The sequence below is a fragment of the Triticum urartu genome, chromosome 2A (genome assembly GCF_056163025.1).
Source record: "Triticum urartu cultivar PI428250 chromosome 2A, HENAU_Tu73, whole genome shotgun sequence".
Classification (NCBI taxonomy): Eukaryota; Viridiplantae; Streptophyta; class Magnoliopsida; order Poales; family Poaceae; genus Triticum; species Triticum urartu.
This window is the reverse complement of record NC_141874.1, coordinates 211,382,318-211,401,481: the sequence shown is the minus strand read 5'-3', so window position 1 is coordinate 211,401,481 and position 19,164 is coordinate 211,382,318. Positions and strand designations below refer to the sequence as shown.

The following is a 19,164-nucleotide window of genomic DNA, read 5'->3' as shown; positions in this document are numbered from 1 at the left end:
CCACTTACTTGCACTGATCTGGAGCTGACTTGCTGCTTGTTTGTTTACGCAAGATATTGTCAATCCTAACCAGTCATCAGTAGCCACTGTAGTACGTAACATATTTCGCCGTCAGGACTTTGGCCATCATGGACATGGTGGCAAACACACGGCAGTGACCCAAAAAGCAACGGCACCTGATCTGATGCCCGTAAAATAGTGCGTGCTGAAGCCACCCACATAGGAGCTCACTAAAAGCATCTGAAACTTGTTTTATTAATTCGGTACATACAACATCAACGGGAGACGTCTGGTACTAGCTACTTGAAAGGAAACCATCAGGCAGAAAGTGGGTACAGCAATGGCGCACTGCCCATCTTATCGTCCTGGCCTGCCGCCAGTTCACGGTGCATGCGTTGCATTCCAACACAGTCCGGAACCAGTAGTATGTCCTGACACAATCTTTTCTGTCCCATCGCCGATCACTGCTTGCTTGGCTCAGACCTTTGCCGCCGCATCATCCGGCACTCGGGCCTGCTCCTTGTCTTGCAGCTCCTGGGCAGGTTTACCGCCACCCATCTTGTTCGTGTCGTCGTCTTTTCTCTCCATGTTTTTCCCCCACAGTACGTTGTACAGGCCTCCAATCAGTAGTATCCCAGCAATTATACTGCTCGGGAAAAAATAATGGTACAAAGATTCAGCTTACATATAATAGTAGAGACGTAGAGTAGAGTTTAGTTGCACATTTATGAAGTCTCATGAGTAATTCTGGGCGCACGCACGTACCTTCCTAGGCTAACTGCCTCTCCTAAAACGAACGAAGATATGATGATTGTGAAGATCAGAGTGAGCGGCATGGACATGGCGAGGAACACCGGCCCCCTCTTGGCGATCGTCCACATTTGCATGTAGTACGAAAGCGCAGTCACGATCACGCCCTGCATGTTTTTATCCCATGGAGAAGCAAATCAACTTCCAGTAACTAATATGCAAATGAACATTGTTTTTGAGGCTCGGTTACGTACGCTGTAGATGATAGCGGCGAGGCTAATATTCCAGCCGATCTTCCACTTGGAGAAATCCCTCTCGGCTGCGACAGCCACCACGAAGGCCTGGACCGACGCGCATGAGATCTGCAGTGTGGTATTCATAAGCTTGGAAGTGTCCTCTATCAGTGGCCCCTGCACAAAAACCATCAACAAGTTGCAGCACGTCAGGGTCTGAAGCTCTGGAAAATGAACCTGAATTTTGAGTGTATGCATATTCACCTGAAGCACAGTCCACAAGCCTGCTAAAATATTGGAGAGTGTCATGAGGAAAATCCCAAATACCCACTGGTTCTTGGAGTAGGTTCCTGATCCGGAGGAGCTGTTGCTGCTGCCGTGCTGGAAGAGCCGGTGATGGTTGAAAGATCTGAACATTGGCCCCTCGTAGAAGGCCAGCACCGTGACGCCGGCGACGCAGCAGAGAATGCCTGCCACTTTTAGGTTGCCATGGAGCTTCTTCAGCTTCATAGACTCCATCCTGTCACATCACAGGGAATTTGTTCTTAGGGAAAGGAAAGTAACCGACATTGCAGCTTTTCCGCCCACACTTATTAAGTGCATGTTCTGAACTCTGTTACGTGTAGATCGTTCGGTTTTTGATTTGGTAAGCCAACAGAGAATGCATGTACTGGTTGATTTTGATGGCAAAAAAACACGAATGCTTCTTACAGGACAAGTATCGAGCAGAGGTCAGAATAGAAATAACACTTGAATTACCCAATTATGACCGCTAAGATGAAGGTAACCACCGGTTGAACATTGTACAACGCCGACGATGATGTCGCGGACGCATAGTTGAGACCAAGGTTAAATAAGACGCCACATGCGGTTACCCTGGGAACAAGAAAAGGTCAGGAATTAGACCAGGTAAGATAAGTAAGTCATTTATAATCCGAAAGTTGCAAGTTTTTAAGCGGCTTCAGGGAGAGCATAAGCAAGATGCACAAATTCTGGATATCCAGTGCAATACATGCACGCTGGAAGATCTCAAAGCACACGATCGGACACTTGATTGTGAAGTGTGTGCCCATATTTATATTGAAAGGTACACAAAGCTTGATTATTATTCTCCACACAGGAGACTATTGGGCAACTAGGCCATAGAGCCTGCATGCATTAGTTTTCTTTCTGAAACAAAACAACAAACTCGTGCATGAACTATGTGCCACTCACGCTAGAACAACTTAACATACCCATACAAGGCGTGCACGAACATCTTCCCTGCAATCTTCAACGTCACAGGTTTAGTCTTTTGCCTGCGCAATAAGAGAACCATGGTGCAGTAAGTATAAGTTATAAAACAGCGAGCCGGACAAGCAACAGACTGACATCGATCAAGGCGGTGTCAAACAAGAATCTCACCTCTCCAGAGCAAAAGCGATAGGGATGAGCACGAGCGCGGCGGTGGTATGACGGTAGAAGACGAAGACGAAGGGGTTCATGCCCTGATCCAGCGCAATCTTGCTCATGATGTGCATGCCGGAGTACATGACCCTGATGAGAACCACCGCGCCGTAAGCCTTGGCGCCGCCGGCACCACCCATCCTGATTTTGCTAGTATATTTCTGCAGCTAGCTCTGTGAAGGTATTAGCAGCAGAGACCTGTGCAGCCCTATATATACATTGCCAAAGGCGCCAGCGCAACAACCTAGTAAGAGCATATGCCCTTGCTCCTGTGTCTGTGTGCACCCCGGAGTGACACGGATAATCGACCCCAGGTACGCAGCTAGCTAGCTAGTGCACCATCGCCTAATCAGTGATGCATGCGCCAATGGGGCGAGAAGAAAGCGGATGGAAAATGCTGGATGAGTCGTGCGAGCAGAGCAGAGCGGAGGACACTTGGTGTGGGGTGATCCGAGCATCCACTCATGGAAATGGAAAAGATGACAGGGCAGTGATCTGAGTCGATCCCAACTAATTATTTAATTGTGTAGATTAGTGGCTCAGCTGTTACCATTTGGAGCCACAAGGCTCTCTTCTTGTGGAAAACGCAGAGGTTGCATGTAACAAACCGGGCGCATATTATGCAGACATACACACATGACCGAAAGGGGACAGGGGAATTAGTGACTGATGGGGCAAGCAAGCTGCCATGTAGAAAGCATGTGGAGATACACAAGGCAGGTGCATCGTGGTGTGCTGCTTCTGAATGTTCAAAGTGTGCACCAGGTCTGATTAATTGGATATCGTTTTGAGCATGAGAATTCCTTCACGCTGGATGTGTATGCCTGTTAGGTAACCCCATCTTTACCTCTGAAATGCAAAGTTTTTTGCACGGCTCGCGGCGGCTAACATATGCTGGATAACAGGTTCTTGTTGAGACAAATGCACAGTTTTTGCACGTACGGCTCGCTGCGACACAGTACATTGCCTTTTCAAACTATACTGGGTTCCAACAATAGAGGCAATAACGTGTTTTGCTCACAACGCGCCGGCGGTAGATGCAGAAGAAAGGAAGTGTTTATTTCTTCAAGGACTTGCTAATAATTTATTATTCTTTTTAAGGAAGTTCTTATAGGGCTGGTTTTATCTAATATATGGCATTTGGCCTTTTCGTAAAAAAGACACCTTGTAAACGTAAACCAAGGTTATAGGAAAATCAGCAACATATAATACAAAATTGGGTGTGTCTAGGGCACATCTAGATGTGCCCTAGTTATTGTACATCTAAGTGAGTGAATCAAGCACAAAGAGGAAAAGAAAAAAAGAAGAAGAAAATATCCACACGAATCTCGATATAAGATCAATGACATAGGACTTAGATATGCAATACTTATGGCACATCTAGATGTGCTTTAGCAAAACTGTACAAAATTATACCATTAGATTCATCATGAAATATATTTTTATATGGCATATATTTGATATTGTAGATATGATATCTTTCTCAATAAACTTGATCAAAGTTTGTAAAGATCGGCTTCCACAACAAGTAATCCTCGCTACATTATAGGAGGGAGTACTTTTAGCCAGGAAGGCAATTTAATTACAGAATTGCTAATTTAGTTACTAAAAAGAACTATTGTTTACCATGGTCATTCTTACCTCTAGAGAGAGGTAAGAGTTGTTATGAATCCTAGTCTTTGATTGCTGGTTGTTATTGTTGTTTTGCCAAAAGATTGTATCGTTCCTCATGTATGGATCGCGACAAAAAAGAGAGATACCAATGCACATTACTGTATTTCTCTTTCCTAAACAAACTAACGTCTTGTTTGTAAAATCAAAGGGTTCACATCAATTAACTCAACATGTTTGTTGATGAACACACGAATTCTAAAGAGCTTTGACTTTTCATATTACTTCAGATGACGCGTAGAAAGATCTGACATATTTTAAAAAGGTTCTAACACATTAGCGAAATGAACTAAATATGTATGAATGGCTCAAAAAAAAATCATGTGCATCTTAAAAATCTACGAAGATATAAATTGGAGTTTAATTGTGTATGAACTTGAAAAAAATGTGAATTTTTTCTGTGAAACTAACTATTATCAACAGATTCTCAAACTTCATTTTGAACGAACTTATTCATATTCCAAAATTGTAACTTATCGACCATGCATAAATATTCTTTTGAACATGGTAGGAGGGTCGGCCGAACAAGGAGGAGTCCTCCCTCCCTACGCCAGAGGGGTCCTACCAGGACTCCACCTAGATTGCCTTGCCCTCCAAGCCAAGAGGGGTTTGGCTGACTTGGCTCCACCGGGTTGCCTTGTCCCTCAAGCAAGTGGGGCGGCCCAGTATGATCCTTTCGGAATGTTTTGGAACATTCCGTAACCTTTCAGTCATTTTTGAGAGTTTCCATCATGTCCTAGAATCTTCCCATACCTTTTGAAACACTTCCGGACATCATCGAAACTCTTCGGGACCTTCCGGAGTGCTTCCAACATCTTTAGAAACACTTTCTAAACCCTCCTATCTCAGTCTCCATTAAATCATAGCATTCCTAAATGTCGCGAAATGTTAAGTGTGTGACCCTATATGTTTGAGCATATGTGGATATGTCTGGAACATCTTCCGATTAATATCGCTAGCGGGATCTGGACAGCCATAACAATTCCCACATATTATCGAAGATCCTTAGTTATCGAGTGAACCTTCCACTACCACATTCGGGCCCCTTTGCCTCGCGGTACGTTAACTACCCAAGGCGACACTTTGAAGTTATCCATGTGATCAACTCCTTGATCGCCATACCCGGTCATCCTTGTTTCTGGTTTGTAATTTTTTTAATCATTTTCATATACAGGTATAGCCTAATTAACTCCATAGTCACAATACCTGGCCAGGCAATGCTAGATATCATGAACCGAGTGGGCCCATAGTGTATCTCTCTATCGCCGAAAGGGTAAATCCCATTCTTGACATATCTAGCACCACAACATACTTCATAACTTATCTGAAAGTCACCTTTATAATTAACCGGTTATGGAGTAACGTTCGATGACCTAGAATCAACCATCCGGTATCTAGGTCTATGATATTCTCATAGCTCATGGTCTAAGGACACAAGTAAACGTGGACACATTATGAGAAAACACTGACAACATTTTGACAACGTGATCTCGTAATATTTCATAAGTGGGTCTATCCAATATCATTGTTACCCTAACAATGTGTTCTCATTGTTGTAGACACCTTAGTTACATTAACAATGCCATGATCAGGAAAACAAGACCATCAAAAATACATGAGCTAGTCTAGAGGACTACCTAGAGATATGTTTGGTGTTTATTGTTCCACACATGCAATTATGTTTTCCTATGAATCTCATATTCAGGAACCAACACAATTCTAGCATAGAAAATAAACTTAATCGTGAACATGGAAATAGAACAACAACTTTATTATTGTCTCTAGGGCATATTTCAAAGAGTCTGTGACTTACACTAGAGTCAATACTCTAGTCAACACTAACAACTATGACATTCGGGTATTGCTCATGCTTTGCTTGTGGCAGAGGCTTCATCAACGGATGTGGCACATTCAGGTCTCTATGTATCTTGTATTTATTTATGTCTCCACGCTCCACTAATTTTTGGATGATGTGGAATCAGCTTTGTATACGTTTGGATTTCTGGCAGGACCTTGGCTCCTTGACCTGGGCTATGGCATCACTTCACTATTATCACAATAGAGTTTCATAGGTTCCAACGTGCTTGGAACCACAACAAGCTTGGGGACGAACTTCTTTATCCAAAATCCGCCATTGCCGCTTCTGAAGCAGCGATATACTCGGCCTCCATTGTATGAACTGCCATAGTGTCCTGCTTGGATCTCTTCTAGCTAACCACGCCACCATTTAGTGTATACACAAAGCTTGATTGAGATCGAAAATCTCCAGATCTTTAACAAAGCTAACATCGGTGTAACCCCTTACAATGAGCTCTTCCATCGTCGCCATTATATACAAGGAACATGCCCTTGCTCCTTTTTAAGTACTTAAGGATATTTTTCACTATTGTCGAGCGACCATGACTTGGATCACTCTAGTATCTTCCCGTAACACTTAGAGCATATGACACATCTGCTCTTCTACATATCATGACGTACATGCTTGATACAATCGTGAATGCATACGGAATCTTAATCGTGCATTCTAACTCATCAGGTGTCAAACGACATTGAATCTTGCTCAAAATTTTCCCATGCAACATCGTCAAGAACCCTTCTTGGCATTTCCATACCGAACCTCTTCAGCACTTTGTGTATATGTGTACTCTGGCTTAGCCCTATTAGGAGCATGGATCTATCTCCATAGATCTTAATGCTTAATATGGATGTTGCCCAGCCCAAGTCCTTCATTGAAAAAATATTTTTTAGCGAAGCCTGAATTATGTCAAGAAAAGGTACGTCATTACCAATTAACAATATGTTATCCACATACAGTATTAGAAATTATTTTGAGCCCCCACATACTTTCTTGTAAACACAAGCGTCTTCACCAATCTTTATGAAGCTAAACCCTTTTACCACTTCATCAAAGCGAAGATTCCAACTCTGTGGTGCTTGTTTCAGTCCATAGATGAACCTCTAACGTTTGCATATATTTCTAGCATCCTTCAAATTTACCAAACCCTTGGGATATATCGTATAAACGTTCTCGGTTAGCCTCCCATTTATTAAAGTGAAGGAAATATGCCCTAGAGGCAATATAAAGTTGTTATTTATATTTCCTTATATCATGATAAATGTTTATTATTCATGCTAGAATTGTATTAACCGGAAACTTAGTACATGTGTGAATACAGACAAACAGAGTGTCACTAGTATGCCTCTACATTGACTAGCTCGTTAATCAAAGATGGTTAAGTTTTCTAACCATAGACATGAGTTGTCATTTGATGAGCGGGATCACATCATTAGAGAATGATGTGATTGACATGACCCATCCGTTAGCTTAGCACGATGATCATTTAGTTTATTACTATTGCTTTCTTCATAACTTATACATGTTCCTATGACTATGAGATTATGCAACTCCCGAATACCGGAGGAACACTTTGTTTGCTATCAAACGTCACAACGTAACTGGGTGATTATAAAGATGCTCTACAGGTGTCTCCGATGGTGTTTGTTGAGTTGTCATAGATCGAGATTAGGATTTGTCACTCCGATTGTTGGAGAGGTATCTTTGGGCCCTCTCGGTAATGCACATCACTATAAGCCTTGCAAGCAATGTGACTAATGAGTTAGTTGCGGGATGTTGCATTACGGAACGAGTAAAGAGACTTGCCGGTAACGAGATTAAACTAGGTATGATGATACCGACGATCGAATGTCGGGCAAGTAACATACCGATGACAAAGGGAACAACGTATGTTGTTATGCGGTTTGACTGATAAAGATCTTCGTAGAATATGTAGGAACCAATATGAGCATCCAGATTCCGCCATTGGTTATTGACCGGAGATGAGTCTCGGTCATGTCTACATAGTTCTCGAACCCGTAGGGTCCGCACGCTTAACGTTCGATGACGATCGGTGTTATGAGTTTACGTGTTTTGATGTATCGAAGGTAGTTCGGAGTCCCGGATGTGATCACGGACATGACGAAGAGTATCGAAATGGTCGAGACATGAAGATTGATATATTGGAAGGTTATGTTTGGACACCGAAATGGTTTCGGATGAGTTCGGGCATATACCGGAGTACCGGAACCCCTCGAGGAGTTAATGGGCCATAGTGGAAGAGAGGAGGAGGCGTCCAACTGTGGCGCCCCCTAGGCCCAATCTGAATTGGGGTAGGGTTTGGGGGGCGCCCCCCTTTCCTTCTCTCCCTCCTCCCTTCCTTCCCCCTCCTAGTTGGACTAGGAAAGGGGGGAAACCTACTCCTAGTAGGAGTAGGAATCCCCCCTTGGGCGCACCATAGGAGGCCGGCCCTCCCCTCCTCCACTCCTTTATATACGGGGGAGGGGGCATCCCATAGAGACACAAGTTGATCTCTTAGCCGTGTGCGGTGCCCCCTCCACATATTTGCACCTCGGTCATATCGTTGTAGTGCTTAGGCGAAGCCCTGCACCGGTAACTTCATTATCACCGTCAACACGCCGTCGTACTGACGAAACTCTCCCTCGGCCTCAGATGTATCTAGAGTTCGAGGGACGTCACCGAGCTGAACGTGTGCAGATCGTAGAGGTGCCGTGCGTTCGGTACTTGATCGGTTGGATCGTGAAGACGTTCGACTACATCAACCGTGTTACTTAACGCTTCCGCTTTCAGTCTACGAGGGTACATGGACACACTCTCCCCTCTCGTTGCTATGCATCCCTAGATAGATCTTGTGTGATCGTAGGAATTTTTTGAAATACTGCATTCCCCAATAGAAAGTTGTTTTGACATCCATTAGTCACATCTCGTAATTGAAATATGCAGCAATGGGTAGAATAATCCGAATAGACTTAAGCATCTCTATGGGTGAGAGCGTCTCATTGTTGTCAACTCCTTAAACTTGTCAGAAACCCTTTGGCACAAGTAGAGATTTATAGATGTATATGTTCCCATCCGCGTTTGTTTTATTTTTATAGATCCATTTGCATTCGATAGGCGTCATGCCTTCTGGAGGGTCTACCAAGTTTCAAACTTGGTTCTTGTACATGGATCCTATCTCGAATATATGATGTTTAGCCATGTACCAGAGTCAGGGCCCATCATTGCTTCCATATATGTCGCCGGCTCATCATTGCCTAACTACAATACTTTGTATGGATACCATTGCGGTTTTGTGCAAATTCTGCGTGACCTACATGGTTCAGTTGCTAGCTCGACTGACACCTCTGCAACACATGTAGGGGCTTTCGTATCAGTCATTGTGGGAAACTCTGAAACCACTTTCTGCTCCGCGTCACTCTGACTTGATGACAAAGATTCACTACTCTCGTCGACTTGCATTGTCCTCCCACAAACCTCTTTCACAAGGAACTCTTTAGTCTAAAAACACATTGTTCTTTGCGACAACCACTTTTCCTTAAGTGTGATGCTAAAAGGAATACCCAACCATTCATATGGATAACTTGCAAAGTATCACTTATTCCGATCAAGCTTATTTGGTTGTGAACACTACATACACAATGCATCCCCAAAGTTTTAAGAAAATGCATGTTTCGTTTCTTCTCATGCCATAGCTCATATAGATCCGTTTCAACAGATTTAGATGGAGATCTATTCATTATAAAAGTCGCACATACACCATAACCCCAAAAGGATAATGAAAGTTTAGTTAGTGACATCATCGATCTCACCATGTCTAACAAGGTCCTATTGCATCTCTCGGACACTCCATTCCTCTGTGACGTTACGGGAGGGGTAAGCTAAACAATCCCACAATTCTTCAAATGTTCGCTAAACTCGTAGCTCAAATACTCCCCTTTGTGATGCGATCTTAGAAACTTGATTTTCCTGTTATGATGATTTTTCTACTTCATTCTGAAATTCTTTAAACTTATGACCCATTAAATAGATATACCGATATCTTCTTCATTTGTCAGTGAAAGTAATGAAGTAGAGGAATCCACCAGACGGATCTATAACCACTGGACAACATACATTTGTACGTATAATTTCAAATAAGTCAGTCGCCCATTCTATATGGCATGTGAACGACGTCTTAGTCATTTTACCAACGAACACTGCCCCTCCAACCACCGCATTGCATCCAAACCACACGGCGACCAACCGAAGGATCAGCTTTGACCCAATCTATCGACCCCATCCACCGACTGAGCCAACGGCAACCGTTCCGCCTAAGCATCGCCAGATCTGAGACCAGTGAGCCCTAGGCCGGGGAAAAGGGGAGTAGGAGCGGCACGTGACCACGACTGACACCCCTTGTGCCGGCGACGGGAGGCTCGACCACGTACGATGGAGCCCACATTCGTCTTGCTTACCTCCCCAACGGGTAATGGTAGATGTCATTGCTTGTTGCAGTATATCATTGTTTGCTTCGGTATGACACTAGTTGAGATACCCGCAAAAAAAAAGACACTCATTGAGATGTCTTTTTTCTTCCTTTTCTTTTTGGCCGTGTGCATTCTCAATGTTTCAATTAGCTCTTGACATTGTGTTGTTGAAGAAGTGTTCTTTCATCTAGACATGTAAGGTGAACATGGGTGAGTAGAAATGGATAACTCCTTAATGTTTCTTTTTACATGAAACATCAGCAAACTTCTCCCGCAAAAAAAACACAGCAAACTTTATCATATTTTATTAATTAATTAAGAGAGAGAAGTGCATATAAAGTATAGGCCGAAGCCAAGACAAAGAAAAAACTCGCCAACAGGTGACAGCCGGTGGACAAGAGCCACACCCACACCTGTTTGCGAAAGCGAACACTGGCGTTCCATTAACAGAAAAAAAGAACTTCGAGAGCACACTGGCCACATCTTGATGCAGTGATGCTGATTAATTAGTAGTAGTAGATGAGTAGATATCACTAGCTAATAAGATCATACACTTTTGTGAATGAACTTGACGGATATATGGTGAGCACCACTGGACACATCGGCATATAGACGATCAATAAGCATAACTAAACTATTCCGATCGAGTAGTGTGCTAATGCTTTTTTTGCCTTTGCCAAACTTACTCTAGTTGACGAGAGCGACCAATATTAGACAAGAGCTTAATGTGTAGCACTTGCTAACTGCACCATTCGTAGCAAAGTAATCAATTAAAGATGTTATCAATTCATGCACAAATACTATCGTAAACCAGTCGAAGTGGTGTACCACTCAAGCTGAATGCATTGAGCTTAAGAGCGGATCAGGGAAGAAGAGTCTGGAATATTCCATCTTGGGGACGTAGCTAGCAAGCTTTCCTTTGCGTACGATGGTTGCCCGTCTTTCTCCATTTCCCCTTTTGCCTTTTAGCTGGTGCGTGCAGGCGAGGGTGATGCGTCGGATGTGTCTGAAAAATATAATCCGTATCGACACGTCAAAATCACATAAGTCGTAGGACGACACGATTGGATCGGCCATGGTAGTGAACTAGTGATCATCAATGATCTACCTATCATTATATTTCGAGATCGCCTTCAAAACGCAAAGGCCAAGTTTAAACTTAGTTGTGTGTTTCTCAGCCCATTGATTGAGTGAAATACAAATTTTGTTAGGGCTGCAAACCTATCACATCTTCACAGGTGGGACTCAGTGAGAAACTCCAGCTGCGAGTCTCCACCGTCCCATAACATGTCTTCTTGCCACCATCGGAGGTGTCGTTGAGGCAAATCCTGTATTGATGTCGGAAATGCCTAGGTCAAAAAGTTATACCCTTGATGAGAATGAATATGGATGATAGGTAAGTTCAGAATGGACAGGCTGACTAACAAACATGGCCATTCCTACGGATGCCATTCCCATATCTTACGGATGCCATTCCTACTAGGTCTTATAGGCTGACTAACAAACATGGCCATGTGTTACAACACAAGAAAAAAATGTCATGCATCCCTAGTACAAATAAGAATGGTTGAAGACCCCACCTCACTCAATAGGTCGACGTCCAACCCTTGTCTCCATTTATCCTTGTTTCTAGAAACTGAATATATGATTAAGTCATACTATATGTATAAGGTTAGGAATCTCAACCTCTGAGAGTAGCGGTTACAATCTGAAGTACCATGAAGCCGTGCAATTGACAGGACGAACGAGATGGATGCGGAGGCATAGGAGACGGCATGACAGCGATGACCGCGTCGGTCCATGATGCTAGCCTCCATCTTGATAGTCCAACACAGAGCCCCGCTAGTCTATTTAGACTTATGCACGTAGAGGGGCTGGAAGCCTGCTCTAACTAGTGATTTCTTTTCGTAGTAGATGTAGAACGGAGGTGTAGGGTCCACGGGAAAGATCGATCGTGATTGGCCATCTGAGTCAACAATGAAAGATTGATCATGATTACGAGTCCGAGTCAGAAAAACCCGAAAGATCGATTGGAAACTAAAAAGTTCGACCGATCGTGCACGCTTGCTAGGCTTGGGATGATTGATCTGATCGAGTTCACCTGGTGTTGTGGATTTGTCACGGCAGATGTCCTTCGTGTCAGGACTTAGTCGTGAGGCCAACACATCTATGTGGTAGCTTGAGAGAGGTTGAGTGGAACGAGAGACGCGAGGTTTTTACCCAGGTTCGGTCCCTCACGGTGGAGGTAAAAGCCTACATCCTGCTTCATTGATATTGATGATGATGATCACAATTATAAGGGTGCTCTATCTCGATAGCTATAGACTTGTTTGTCTAAACCTAATTTATCTAACTCGTGAAACTTGTCTCTCTTGGGGTGCCCTGCCCTTCCTTATATAAGTTGGAGGGGCGGGTTACATGTGGAGTCGTAGTAGGACTAGGACTACTCTACTACAAGTGGAATCCTAGTCTTACTTTCTTTGTGACAGAATATTCCTTATGCCTTAAACCGGCCCATCATAACATAAGTCGGCCTCCCATGAGCCGCCTTCTGGACCATCGGGTCTTGTCGCTCCTCTAACCCGCCTCCTGTCGGGTCACCAATGAGCCGTCAAGTCTCGGCAGGTTACTAGTCAGTCACCGGGTCAGGGAAGGTCACCAGTGAGTCGCCAAGTCCGGCCGGGTCAAACATCTGGCCGGGTTACACTGCGGGGTATATCCCTGACATTAGCCCCCAGTTTAATTTGGATTTATCCATATTAAACTGATCCTATAAAATAAACACAAGAACAAATTTGAAAGGTTGTGTTTCGGGTTAAAAATTCTTGTAAGTCGGCACCTGATCATCCTTAAATCCTTGTCATTTCCTTCTTCTAGGAAGTCCGGGTCAATAGACTAGCTTCATAATCAATTTGCTGACATTGGTTTCTCACAGAAATATTGTGAAGAATAATTCATTTGATTCAGCTCCCAATGATTAACAAAAATATTAGTCTTGAAATACCCATCTGATTTTCAGCCGGCTTAAAGATGTAGAACTTGCCGCTTTATCAATATTGATGGCACCGGGTCATAATTGTTGCTAACATCAAGCTTGAAAGCGTACCTCTCTTATATGCATATCACTTGTAGCCTCCAAGTCTTAAGAAGGGAGCCTAGTAACAGCTTAAGACTTGCTTCAATATAAATGTTGCAACCTTGAAGAAATCTAGGTTGTTTATCTCAGTCACTAGTCAAAACTGAATATTCCACATATGTAGCCCCCAAGTGTCGGGTTGTAATGCTTGCAGCAACCTGGGACTTGTAATTGCTTTATGCACATAAAAACTTCAACCAGTGTAGCCCCCAAGGGCCGGGTCATTATGCAATAATGAACAGGGACTTTATAGATATGATCATGTGGACTTGAACAGCAATGTGTAGCCCCCAAGGGCTGGCTCAGCAAGACAATACTGAGCTGGGAATTTATATATACTTCATTAAAATTAACATCATATAATGTAGCCTCCATCGTAGGGCTTGAACCCACGACCACAAGGTTAAGAGCCTTGTGCTCCACCAACTAAGCAATGGATCCTTCAATATAATGGATTAAGGCTTGTGTACTTTGAATTTTTGACGGGAGCAATTAGTAGCCCCCAAGGACCGGCTCATTACGATGTGATGAGTTGGGTCTTCAATAAGGCGAGCAAAAAATGACTTTGCATTAGCCCTCAAGTGTCATGGTGCATGCTTGCAGCGACATGGGACTTCCATATTTGATATAATCATGATTTGAATAATATAGCCCCCAAGTGCCGGGTCATAAGCCTGCAGCGGCTCGGAACTATTCCTTCCATTGTAGAATAAATCATATCCATTGATAAAATAATAGCCACTGCGCTGAAGCGACTTTGAAAACCTCAATCATAATACTGGTTATTGATAACCATAACAAAAATCCAGCCATGTTGTCTATTCAAGATTTGAATAAACTAATCCAGTATGAAAACCTCAATCATTCAATATCATCATGACAATCCAGCCAAGTTTGTCTATTAAAGATTTGAATACCTTATCGGTTGACAATTAAATCTTGAGTTTAAATACCCAGCTGCTCTTGGCCGATGGTGACTGACGGTGTCCTGGACTAGGGGGTACTCACCACGTCATCTTCCGATCTGTTAGATTGGGCCGAGGACCCCCATGGCCGTATACTCATGGGCTAGTTCGGATAGCTGCCGCATACAAGGAAGATTCCACAAGACTTGGTGATCAAGACACGGACTCCTCCCCACCGGCGTATTCGGCTAGGACTCTTGTTATCCTAGGCCTCTGGTGCATTATATAAATCGAGGCCAGGCTAGTCGATAGATCATCATCAACAATCATACCATAGGCTAGCTTTTAGGGTTTAGCCTCTATGATCTCGTGGTAGATCAACTCTTCTAATACTCATATAATCAAGATCAATCAAGCAGGACGTAGTGTATTACCTCCATCAAGAGGGCCCGAACCTGGGTAAACATCGTGTCCCCTGCCTCCTCGACTGGTCAACTACGATGCCGGCATCTTCGTCGCCGACTCGACTGGTCACCTTGACTCAACTGAGGACCGTGCTCCATCTCCGATCGTCATGTTCGGACGAGGGCCTTCATCAACATCAACTCCGATCTCTGTCAAGATCATGGAGGAATCATCCATGGAGCTCGGGGGCTCAACGTCAACATTGCCCTCGGGCGACCATGTTGTTTTTCCAAACAGCGAACTTGTATCCGCTGTCACCACCTCTTAGAGCATCGCTTTGACGATCCCTTTGGTGGAATTGTGCAGAATTGAGTCTACAACAACCATGCAAAATTTCATCGAGTTCTGATGGAGGAATCTCCGGCAATCTACGATATACCGGAGCTTTGTCAAATCTGGATGGGAATCTGGACGAGTTTAGGGCGTGGTCTCCAGAACCTAGCTCGGACGTCCTTTGTAAGATCCAACCGTTGATCGGCTGCGGAATTCCTATATCTAACAACCCTCAAAATTTCAGCTCGATCCGACCGTCCAAACTCTGGGAACCTTCCGACTAGTGCATCACTTTTCGGATATATTTTCTGCGCGAATATGAATCTGACCCCAATTCATATTTCTTTATGAACATGATATGGGACAACCTTCTTAAAAGAATTTTCTCCTAGGGTATTGTATGTTTTTTTTAAACATGTGGCCATAAAATTTTAAGCCACCTCTGAGGTAATCTTCACTATCATACTGGTGTCAAACCAGTCCGGCAATACTGCTCCACGGCTACCGACCTGCGCTAAACACGTCGTCGCCTTTTAAGCCGAACTCAACTACTTCGGATCATCATCTCGGCGAGCGAACAAGAGTTCAGAATCACTAAGGATAAATCATCACCAACATCGCCACCCCCACAGAATACACGGAGCGGGAACACAGGCATCGCTGCATGGTCACTTCATCAAGCCGGCATTGACCGCGTCACAAGTTACGACCTGCGTCGGCATGGCCGCATTGTTGCTTCTTCAAGCCGATGTCCATCATGCTGAATTGCTTCAACACCTCGGCTGACACGGTAGCTGCAACGTCTCCTGTCGGGGGTTTGGTGCGACATATGCCAACGGATGGCTTATCATGGTGGGGGCGAGTAGAACGCGCCGGCGCCTGGAAGCGGGATGAGGCGAAGACATGCACGCCGGCGAATCTTACCCAACTTTGGGGCTCTCCGGGGAGATAATACCCCTACTGCTGCTCTGCGGGGTCTCCGCATGATCACTATGGTCAAGGGTTTACACGGTTTCTCCTTGAGCTATGTATGGTGGTAGGAGAGGGCAAGGCTAGCTCTCTCCCTCTATCTGCTGTGGTATAGAACTACTGGGATCCAACCCTTTGCATGGGTGCCCTGGGGGATTTATATAGGCCTACCCCCCAGGGGTACAATGGTAATTCGACTGGGTGCGGGCCCAGCTGTCAGTGCCTCCGACCTCCGACTTCTCCGCCGACTGCTGGGGCCCGCCGACTGGTGGGCCCTGCCGACTGGTCTGGTACGGAGCCGACAGGCCACGTCCGCCGCGGGCGGGTCTTGCCGGCTGCTGATTACTGTAGCCGTGCTCCTGATGACGTAGGCTTGGTCATGGGGTCGTGGCAACAGCCCCGCCGCCTGGCGGGCGATCACTGTGGCCACTCCCCATCTCTTCTTGATTAATGGCGCGTGGGCCCCGGGGGAGGGCTCGGCCGACTCCCCCGGGCCGACTCCCGACGGGTCCGACTGGCGGTCCTCCCGCCGTCTCCCGAGGTCTCGCTGACTGGTGGGCCCCGCCGCCTCCAGGCCGTACAGACAAGCCGTCGTGGGCGCAGGACCAGGTACAGTGGTGCTGATGTCAGGGCCGGCTAGGCAACTGTGCCACGCCGCAGGGAGATCTTCCCAAGTACGGCGCGTTGTAGCCATGCCTGCCCTTGGTAAGAGGCAGGGAGTGGGCTTCATTGTAGCCACGCCCCTGCCCCGTCCCCCTCGATGAGGTCACGGTTTATTGGAGTCGCCGGCTGACTCCCCAAAGCCAGCTTCTCTGGAAGTCGCCCCTGGGACTCGGCCGTGAGCGGGCAATCGACTTCTCGCCCTGTGGTCTTGAGGGGCGCAGCCTGCCCCGATGTCTTGAAAGGTTATGGGGCTCGGGTTGGCCTACCCGTGGCCCATTACTCCGACAGTAGTCCCCGAAGCTGGTGAGGCGCCACGGACGATCGGCCAAGAAGCCTCAGCAGTTTCTCTTTCCGGGTGCTCAACACATGGTCTTGATTGACTTCTGCCGGGCTGACTAGAAGGAGTCGGACTAGCCCAACTCGAACTCACTCAATTCCGACTTATTCAGTAGTTCGAACGTCTCGGCGGGATTTCAGGTGGCGTGCTAGCTAAGCTTCTAGGCCGCCGCTCGCTCTCGGCCTGTCACGCGAGGGCACGTGGCCAGGCCATCTTGCCAGCCCACGCGCGCGACGGGACAGGCCCATAGGCGGGGCCCGCCACTACCGCGCCTTGGCGCCCGAGCGGATCCGCTGCGGCCCGGTGGACGGTTGGGGTTCCCGTGAAGTTACTGCGTGCAGTAACTTTACGTGGATCGTGGGGGGCGTGGGGTTGCGGGCGCAGTAAATCCCCACGTCCGCCCCCTCGGCTTCGCAGCCCACGGGGCTATAAGTAGGGGGAAGAGGGGGGCACGCGCGCCCCTCCTTCCCACTGCCCCTTGCTTTCTTCCTCCTCGCAGCTCCTCGCTCTCCTGCTTCCTCCTCTCTTCTTCGCTCCGCCGCACTCCCAAGCCCCGATGATCACCGCAGCGACAGCTCGCGATGAGCTCTTCCTCTGCGGCCGCGCTTCCCCCGGTGCGCTCCGGCACCTGGGACGGTTCCGAAGTCCATGAAGACCACATCGAGTTCCTCCACCGGACCCGTCGGCTTCCCGGCGAGGACCGCGTGCAGGTCCGTCTCGCGCCGGAGGGGGAGATTTCCCCCGCCCCGCAGGAGGGCGAGTGGGTCATCTTCCGCTCACATTGCCTGCGCGGGCTGGGGCTGCCGGCGAGCAGCTTCTTCCGGTCGTTCATGGAGTTCTACGGACTCCAGCCGCACCACCTCACCCCCAACACAGTGGTGCTGCTGTCCGCCTTCGTGTCTCTATGCGAAGGTTTCCTCGGAGTCCTCCCCACCCTCGAGCCCTGGGGGGAGTTCTTCTTCTCCAAGCTCGGCACCCAGGCCGCGGGCGTGCCGGCTCAGTGCGGCGCCTTCATCGCCGTGCGAAGGACAGGAGCCGACAACCACTTCCCCTCCATCGCGCTATTGAAGTCGGTGAAGATGTGGAAGCGGTCCTACTTCTACGTCGGGAACGTCGCCACGAGGGGCGACTGGGTCAATCTGCCAGCTTTCGAAGCCGGCCCGCCGGCTGGCAGACTGCCCAACTGGTCGTATCGGGCCAGGTCGCTGACACCTGCGGGAGCCGGCGCCATCACGCGACTCTGAGTGCTGACGCAGTCGGAGGGTCTAACTGGCCCAGACCTGCTGGCCGCCTTCGTCTCGCGCCGAGTTCTCCCACTCCAAGGCCTCCCTCACCTGATATGCCAGATGAGCGGGGGCCGCGACCCGAGTCGGATGTGTACCAAGGACATGCCTCACGAAGAGGTGGCCCTAATGGTGAACTACCTCTCGGACAGCAGGCTCCCGGAGGACTGGCGATTCGGCAAGGAGCCATACTCCCGTGCCAACCCCCCGCCCGTGGTGAGCCGCCTTTCTTTTCTTTCTTTGGATTGTCTTCTTCTTGCTGAGTTTTGTTCTAATCAGTCTGCTTTTGGTTAGAATCCCCTTCTTCACCCACCATCCGGCACCTCGGGGCCGGCCCGTGAGTTCGCCGCCGATCGGGCGGAGAGCGACGTCGACGACCCCGATCTGTGGGCGGCGGCTCTGGAAGACGATGCCGAGGGAGGAGGAGGGACGACAGGCGACTTCAGGCCCTCGGCTACCTTTGCCGACTGGCCTGAAGACGACGCTGAGGGAGGAGTCGCCCCTCGCCATCGGCCAGGAGACAGCCAGCCGGGCGCGGGCTCTTCTGCCGCGTCGGGCGCTCCAGGCGGCGGGAAGAAGCGCCGAGCTACGCCGACTTTGTTCGGGAGCCGGCCGAAGAAGCCCAAGGGCTCGGCTGCGGCGACCCGGCGGGACGAGGCAGCCGCGAAGGCCATCCGCTTCCGTAAGGAAGTGAAGAAGCCGCCGTTGATCT

General features: G+C 47.2%; 1 protein-coding gene across 2 annotated transcripts; it reads right to left on the bottom strand.

Annotated features, from left to right (window-relative positions):
• Positions 1-231: 231 nt before the first annotated feature.
• Positions 232-2,766, bottom strand: LOC125541417 (WAT1-related protein At5g64700). Of its 2 annotated transcripts, XM_048704835.2 has the most exons (7): positions 2,388-2,750; positions 2,219-2,281; positions 1,743-1,859; positions 1,248-1,503; positions 1,005-1,160; positions 766-917; positions 232-646 (listed from the first exon to the last, which is right to left on the bottom strand). In XM_048704835.2, the coding sequence occupies exons 1-7, from the start codon at positions 2,567-2,569 to the stop codon at positions 478-480; spliced, it is 1,095 nt and encodes a 364-aa protein (XP_048560792.1). In that variant the 5' UTR covers positions 2,570-2,750; the 3' UTR covers positions 232-477. The 2 variants fall into 2 exon arrangements, with proteins under 2 accessions (XP_048560792.1, XP_087399782.1); XM_087543656.1 differs by having other exon boundaries at positions 1,005-1,503; positions 2,388-2,766.
• Positions 2,767-19,164: the final 16,398 nt, after the last annotated feature.

Bases quoted from the DNA above. Each gene is read 5' to 3' on its own strand.
- LOC125541417 (XM_087543656.1), bottom strand. From the start codon at position 2,569: ATGGGTGGTGCCGGCGGCGCCAAGGCTTACGGCGCGGTGGTTCTCATC. The intron at 1,860-2,218 runs GTATGTTAAGTT...TCTTGTTCCCAG, and splicing joins TTCGTGCACGCCTTGTATGG to GGTAACCGCATGTGGCGTCT. The intron at 647-765 runs GTACGTGCGTGC...TTTCCCGAGCAG, and splicing joins GAGGCAGTTAGCCTAGGAAG to TATAATTGCTGGGATACTAC.